Genomic DNA, 8,253 nt, shown 5'->3' on the forward strand with positions numbered 1-8,253 from the left:
AGAATTTCTACTAGAGACCTTCGGTTCTTAATTTAGACTGTATTCCTTGTTCAAAGTCTTCTATTCTGTCTGGCCTTCCGGCGTACGCAATGAATTTTCTCAAGGTTCTAAACCAATTTTTCCCTTGGTTTTTACTTTTCTTTGTTTTGTCTTTATTTTCTTGGAAAATCGAGATAGTCCAACATTAGACATGGGAAAATCCTCACTTCTTTTGCATTTATAAGACATCGAGAAATCAACTAACCACTTGCTCAGCCTCAATTGTGCCCACACAAAAATAAAAAATATAATGAACTTCTGCTTTCTTCTCCTCCTCCAGCTTCCTCTCCTTCTCGTCTTCACGACTACTTCCACAGCAAACATACCACCAGGCTCCTCTCTTTATGCCTCCAACACAAGCCAAACCTGGTCGTCTCCAAACAACACTTTCTTTCTAGGCTTTACCCAAGTGGATCCCACTTCCTACACCGTTTCCATCTCCCATAGTACTGCTGGAGTTTCCATCTGGACAACTGGCAATGTTGTTGCTGGCACTGCCTCTGCAGCTGTCATTGACTACGGTGTAGAATTCCAGTTCCTCCGCAACGGAAATCTCCGTCTCATCAACGGTTCAGGTGCCCCCGTGTGGACCTCCAACACTGGCAACCTTGGTGTCACTTCTGCTTCACTTGATGACACTGGAAACCTGGTACTGAAAGCCGGCAGTATCAATGTCTGGTCCAGTTTTGAAAACCCAACCGACACTCTTGTCCCGTCACAGAATTTAACTGTAAACCAAACTTTGCGATCAGGGGTTTACTCTTTCCGGCTTCTAAGCAGTGGAAATATGAGCTTGACATGGAACGACAGTGTTGTGTACTGGAATCAAGGCTTGAGTTCTGCTTTGAAGTTGACTTCTCCAACCTTGCAGTTGAAGTCAAATGGGATTTTAACTCTTTTAGATGCTGGTTCGCAGATGTCTGTTGCTTTTGGCAATGATTATGGAGAAGGGGGTGAGGTAATGAGATTTTTGAGGTTAGGTAGCGATGGGAATTTGAGAATGTATAGTGGTGGAACTACAACTATGACATGGGCTGCTTTAGCAGATCAGTGTCAGGTTTATGGATACTGTGGAAACATGGGGATCTGTAGTTACAACGAGTCAAGTTTGAGTCCGATTTGCAAATGCCCATCTCTGAATTTTGAGGCTGTGGATGTGAATGATAGTAGAAAAGGGTGTAAGAGAAAAGTGGAGGTTGCGGATTGTGCAGGGAACGTAACAATGCTGGAGTTAAAGCAGACTAAATTTCTTACTTTCCAGGCTCAGCAAATTGTTACCATTGGGATAACAGCTTGCAGAGTGAATTGTTTATCAAGCACTTCTTGCATGGCTTGCACTTCTACATCAGACACATATGTACTATATTGTTACATGAAAAACACACCTGATTTTGTTAGTGGATATCAGGGTCCAGTGCTTCTTAGTACTTCTTATATTAAGGTTTGTGGACCAGTGCAACCAAATCCTTTGCCTTCTGACCAGATTGGTGGAGATAAAAAGTTCCGGGAATCGCGGGGTTGGAAAGTTGGTGTCTTGGTTACAGGCACTATTTGGGGTTTGGCTGCTTTAGTGGGTTTGTTTTGGTGGTTTTGTTGCAAAAATAGTCCCAAATTTGGAGGTGTGTGGGCTCAGTATACACTTCTTGAATATGCCTCAGGTGCTCCCGTTCAGTTTTCATACAAGGACCTGCATCGCTGGACGCAGGGGTTTAAGCATAAACTTGGAGCAGGAGGGTTTGGAGCTGTTTATAGAGGAGTTCTTGCTAACAGAACAGTAGTTGCAGCAAAGCAACTTGAGGGAATTGAACAAGGCGAGAGACAGTTTCGGATGGAGGTTGCAACTATAAGCAGTACTCACCATTTGAATCTGGTTAGATTGATTGGCTTTTGCTCCGAAGGGCGTCACAGGCTTTTAGTATACGAGTTCATGAAAAATGGTTCTTTGGATCATTTCCTGTTCTCGACCGAAGATCAGTCAGGGAAATTATTGAATTGGAAGCGCAGGTTCAACATTGCTCTTGGGACTGCGAGAGGAATCACATATCTTCATGAGGAATGTCGAGATTGCATTGTTCATTGTGATATAAAGCCAGAAAACATTCTCTTGGATGCGAATTTCAATGCCAAGGTGTCTGATTTTGGCCTAGCGAAGCTTATAAGCACAAAGGATCAAAGATACCGGTCCTTGACTACCATTAGAGGCACTAGAGGATATTTGGCACCAGAATGGCTAGCAAACCTCCCAATAACATCAAAATCTGATCTTTACAGTTATGGTATGGTTTTGTTGGAGATTGTGAGTGGGAGGAGGAACTTTGAAGTCTCAGCAGAAATCAATCAAAAGAGGTTCTCAGAGTGGGCTTATGAAGAGTTTGAGAAAGGTAATGTGGAGACAATTGTTGACAAGAGACTTGCTGATCAGGGTGTGGACATGGAACAAGTGATGAGAGCTGTTCAGGTTAGCTTTTGGTGCATTCAGGAGCATCCCTCTCAAAGACCAACAATGGGAAAAGTAGTGCAAATGCTTGAGGGAATTATAGAGATTGCAAGACCACCAGCACCAAAGGCATTGATGAAAGGCTCTACTAGTGGAACAAGTACGAATTTGAGCAGTAAAGATAGTGCTCAGTCTACTTGTGAAGCCTCAGCTCCACCACCCTCTTCATCTTCATCAATTTAAACTGCAGGCATATCCCCTATAGTTTCAGAGAGGATTATGGAGAGGCCATATCCATCATTGTTAGAATCATTTGAAATAAAATCTCATTAGAATTCATGGTTTCCACAAGCCCGATTTCTGTTCAACAAACTTGTAACTACACAAGCATAAATTTTTTAAGGTAAACTTTTGCTCAATTATTCTCTACCAAAGTTGTTTGCCTGAAGATGGTATGCCAATCTCGTGTGCATCATCTCATCATTCAAGTTCTCTGTGATGTCTACATGAGATGAGGCATGGATTGAAGCTATTTATGACCAATTTTATTTGTATATGTCAAAAGACAGGTTCCATATTCATAAGACTAGACATTGTTTCTGCATGAATGTATATGCTCTCATGGCTTTCCAAAAACTAATGGTGTGCACGATATCATTTGATCTTTTTAGAAGATTTGATCTCGCCGAAGATTGAATCTAAATGACTAATTTGTCTTGCTAGGAAGAAAAGGCACTCTGAATGCAGTATTGAAGGAACCTGTGATGTTGGTGAAGCTTGAAAGACTTGTTAGCAACATTAGCTTCTATTGTTAGTTTAGATGGTAATGGGTTTGCTTCTCATTTAATCTTCAAGTTTTCTATTAATGTTCAAGACGATCTTGAAAAAGAAACTTTTTATCAATACATTAAATATTCATTTGATATAATCAAGTATCGATTAATTTCAACACATCAAAGTTGTTCTATTGTTTGTAAACCTTATCTAACCTAACCTAGTAAATTAATTTCGTTACTTAGATCTAGAAGCATTTCAAATTAAATTAAATAAAAGTTGATCTGGTTTAATTTTATTGACATGACAAGTCAACCAACGATTCAGTTAATCTATTAGAATTTAATTTAAATTTTAATTTTTTTTAAAAATAATATAGCTTTGAATTTTTAGATTCATCCACAAATTAACCTATTTAATTTATAATATAAATCTAAAACTAGATTACTAACACCATCGAGTTTAATAATATTTTTTAAAGGACACTTCTTTCACTTTCACCTATTTTGTAAAGGAGATAAGCTGTTTGTTTAATGGGAGAGATTTTCAAAAGTCAAGATTTAAAGGTGAGGCAATACACATTAAATCAGAGCCCAATGGAGATATCAAATATTAATTGGGGTTGCCAAAGAAAGGTGTTGCTTATTTTTAATTTGACTTGTACGCAGGTGCTGTGCTTGTCTAACAAAATGTGGAGGTCCTTCATAGACCACTCATTTTCGCTGTGATGTATACAGACCTTCGCCCGTCGAAGGAGCCTAAGGCAGGCAAGCACCCAACCCCAACAGTCAATTTAGAGGGAGCCACCTGCAAATCATTCCCAGGTTTTTGTGGCACTGATCACTCGTATCAATAGTTGCCCATACTGACTTTTATGTCTCTTTGGGCCTCTTGAAAGCCAAGTTAATGGAGACGAAAAGTCCCATATGAGTATGACTGCCCCTGTCAATTGGAGGCTAGGTATCCGATGGCATTCAATCGGCTGCTATTGTAACTCACCTAAATCCCTATATTTCATGGTACTCGATCCCCGTCTTCTACTCATTAGATTTAACACCATGAAGCTGCTAAACTGGGGTGTGCATTGTTCTAGGATTAGGTTCGAGGTCTTAATCGATCCAAACCTCGTGTCATGGTTTTGTTGGGTTATTCAAATCAATTTTAAAATAACATTATTTTAATATTTTTGTTTAAAATGAGACCTAACTAGACTAGATTCTATGTTGATAGAATATCAACTTGAATTGCCAAATCAAACCAAATTTAATAACTATAGGAGTGTCTAGCTGCTAAATTGACTAAATCATAAAATTTAGAACAATCTCCACTTATTTCGTCATGGTCAATTTTTAATAAATGTTTTCAATTTATGATGTCTTGGCTATCCTATTATTAAGTTTGAATAAAATTAATTGAATAAATTTGCTTAATGCACAATAAATGTTTGGGTTTATTTAGATAATGATTAAATATAGATAATATATAATTTCTTATGATAAAGTCATAAAAAAATTCAGATTAAATTGGGCTTTCCATGGTTAAGATCTTAGGCCGGTGGAGGGATTGGGCTTGACAGCTAGTTCATGAACTTTCCTGCAAAAACAAATCCAATATGGGAACAGAGGACACTCCGATGTTTAAGTTAGTAAATGCATAGGGAAAAAATAATGTACAGCAAGGAAAAGTAAATTGTTGTGTTTGCTCTGCCTACATAGAGAATTTACTTGTGTGACTCTTAGGAACAAAAAAAAAAAGTATAAAGGTGTGTGCTTGAGACAAGTATTGGACAACCCAGGATGATTTGGGATCAAACAAGAGATTGAATATCTTGGATTCTAGTCATTTGAGCTAGGCTTGAATAACAAAGACTTGTAGTCATTCGAGCTAGAATGCCTAGTTGTTAATGACTAGAATAGTTAGTTGTTTGAACCACACTTAGAAGGCTAATAGGTTTTTTATTGACACATATAATGCATGCACTAAGCAAGCAGCTAAACTATTACTTCTGAATAGTTTGTGTGGTCCCCTTCAACCACCTTATATATTTGTCTTATTAAGATCTTTTTTATGGTATCAGGGGTGTAGTCATCGAAGTTTAAGAGTGCCTCCAACATCCTATTATTTCTTAATTTTATTTTCTTTTTCTCTCCTGCTTTATTTTTTGCACAAGCCCATTTCTTTTCTTATTTTCTTGGCCATTAGATATTGTTTGTTTTCTTCTTACTGTTAGATCTATATACAAAATGTTTTTGACTTATGCAAAAATATATATATTGGGAGAGGTGCATATTTTAGAGAATAAATGCATAAGACATTCATTTTATTGAGAATGACCATTCCTAGCAGTTTTTAGGGATTCTAGCTGTTAATAGCCAAGATTCATAATTGTAGGCCCAAACAACCAAGGTGCCTATCTATTTAGGCCAAGCCTAAACAGATATGATTTTTTTTTCTATACCATCATTTACTCCTCTAATTCTTTTAAATAATTATGTTTCGAAGCCTTGGCCAACAAAAGTGGAGAAAAAAAAATATTTACTATTTTATACAATGATGTTACCTTTACATGTTTGCATAAGAGTTCTTCTTGTAATTTTTTTCAATGTTTTGCAAGCGAGATGAGAGTTTAATCAGTTTTGTGTGTTCTTCTTAGAGTAGAGAACAATATTACTTAGAAAATAAAGAATGCTTTGTGATTATGAAAGCAATGTTAAATCATTGTGGAAGGAGATGTTTTATGGAGACAAGAAGATTTCAATATAGATCTTGCCAAGAAGTTTTTTGTTAGAGATATTAGGAACACATTTGGAGATATGAAGAATTCTCTTGGATATATAGACATTTCAAAAAAGATTTTTTATAGAGATATAAAGATCTCCTCATAAAGATTTTCATTAGAGATATTAGAGACATGGAAAAACATTAATAATTTTATTCAAAATTTTAAAAGATAATAAAGATATGATTTCTAAAAATTATTCGATCTCGGGTAGTGCATCATGGGGAAATTTTCCTATTTATTCAAGTTGTATCTCTTTCTTCATAAATTATTGGAGGTATCCCCTAAAGATCAATCTTTCTATATTCTTTTTTAGGGCATGGAATTCCTTAGTATATTGACAATTTTCGTAGTGAAATTATTAGGTTTCATGTGTTTGTGCCACTCTTTATAGAAGGTGGATATCACATACAATCCTTTCTCTGAATGATAGTCAATACCTCAGAACATGTTGCGGTAAAAGGTATGGTTAGGATCCTATGAAATGTCATGCAATCATAAATGGATCACTTAGTAATTTTTTGTAAGTCCTCATAATAGATTGATGGTGTTAGAAAGATTTTGCTCTCTAAAAATAAAGGTGTACATATCTGGTCATACTTGCTTCTTTTACTCAAATATGGTTCTCCATTTCTTGTTTTATGTTGAGAAGAGTTATGTTAAGAAGATTGTATAGTCATTTCCATAGATAATAATTGTATATTCTACTTATCTAGGTTTTAAAGGCAATAGGTTCGAGTAAATTTTCTATGTTAAACATTTTCTTGTTAAACCTCTAAAAATATACTCTGGTACTCTTATATTCTTATTGTGTGATGACGAAGAGTTTAGTAGTGCTTTATTTAGCTAGTATGCTCATGCTTAAATGAGAGATGAGCTTAATGCAAATCCACACTTTACCAATGCACAAACCACTATTTGTAATGTCACATTTTGATATGGACCTACTATTCAAAATTTTGCTTTGTTTTCAATTTGGTCCTTTAATTGTTTTTACGTAATTGCATCATTTTTACACCAAATTTAAGGGCAATTGAATCAAATTTGTTGACTAAAGATAAAATCAAAAGATAGAGGACCAAAGTAGAAAATGTGTTATAAATAGGTGATGGTTTCAGAGTTCATACAAAAAGTTTAATTTAGTCCTCACACTTAAAAAATATTATATATTTGATCCCTCAATATTTTTTCAATTCAATTGTGGTACAAATATTTTATTTTTTTAAGTTTTTAATCCCTCGTTTGAGAGAGAAGAGAGAGAGATCATCAAATTATAGTGGTAAAGAGAAAAAAATATTGTATAGCGTAGCAACAACATTAGAATGGTGGTAGAGGATTTAAAAACGCTGATTAAAAGTGTAACTTAAAATACTAAAAAAGATACTAATTTTTTTTTAATTTGCATAACAATTATAATACATTAGAATAAAAACAATAAAAAGAAAGATATCAATTTTGTTAGGGTAAATGATCATAGCATATAAAAAAAATATAATATTATTTTTTTGTTAGATTGAGTTTGCACCTCAATAAAAATATGTTAATGCTGTTTTTTTATTAACCTGTGGTTTAACCACAAATTTTAATAGATCATACAAACATAAATCTATATTTTAAATATAACCAAATACATTATTTTTATAATTTACTTTAAAAGCAGAAGCCTCAACAAAACATACATACTCATGGAGGTGAAGTGAAAATAGCATCAACAGAAGAATTCAACCCTTTATTCTAGTATACATATTTAGAGTGTGTTTGACAGTGTGGTAGTGATTACTTTTTAAATAACTTTTCGTGCCGAAATGTATACCAATAATTTTTTTATTTTTTAAAAATTATTTTGATATCAGCACATCAAAACAATCCAGAACATATAAATCATATTAAATTTTAAAAAATAAATAAATTTTTTTGTAACAAACCAAACCTAAAAGAATAAGACCTAAATCTTAAAACTTGATTCATACTGAAGGTCTGGTTAGGTGCTATAGTGTCAGTGGGGTTTTCAAATAAGACCAAACAGGTCAAGTCCTAGTCTTTAACACTAAATTACCAAAATCATTAAGTGAAGCAGCAGTGGTGACACCAGGTCTAGTAGTGTTTGAGTTTCAGACAGAGGTTCCAGAGCCGTTGAGGAGGCGGAGGTTGCAAGAGGATAGGAATTGAAAGAATCCCTTCGAGTCAACCATGGTGGTGGTGTTGCCTGCTGTCCAAATTGGGA

General features: G+C 35.1%; 1 protein-coding gene across 1 annotated transcript; it reads left to right on the plus strand.

Annotated features, from left to right (window-relative positions):
* Nucleotides 1–2,895, plus strand: LOC18104487 (G-type lectin S-receptor-like serine/threonine-protein kinase At1g34300). Its single transcript, XM_006376262.3, has one exon. The coding sequence runs from the start codon at nucleotides 290–292 to the stop codon at nucleotides 2,717–2,719; it is 2,430 nt and encodes an 809-aa protein (XP_006376324.2). The 5' UTR covers nucleotides 1–289; the 3' UTR covers nucleotides 2,720–2,895.
* Nucleotides 2,896–8,253: the final 5,358 nt, after the last annotated feature.

This window comes from Populus trichocarpa, chromosome 13, assembly GCF_000002775.5.
Source record: "Populus trichocarpa isolate Nisqually-1 chromosome 13, P.trichocarpa_v4.1, whole genome shotgun sequence".
Classification (NCBI taxonomy): domain Eukaryota; kingdom Viridiplantae; phylum Streptophyta; class Magnoliopsida; order Malpighiales; family Salicaceae; genus Populus; species Populus trichocarpa.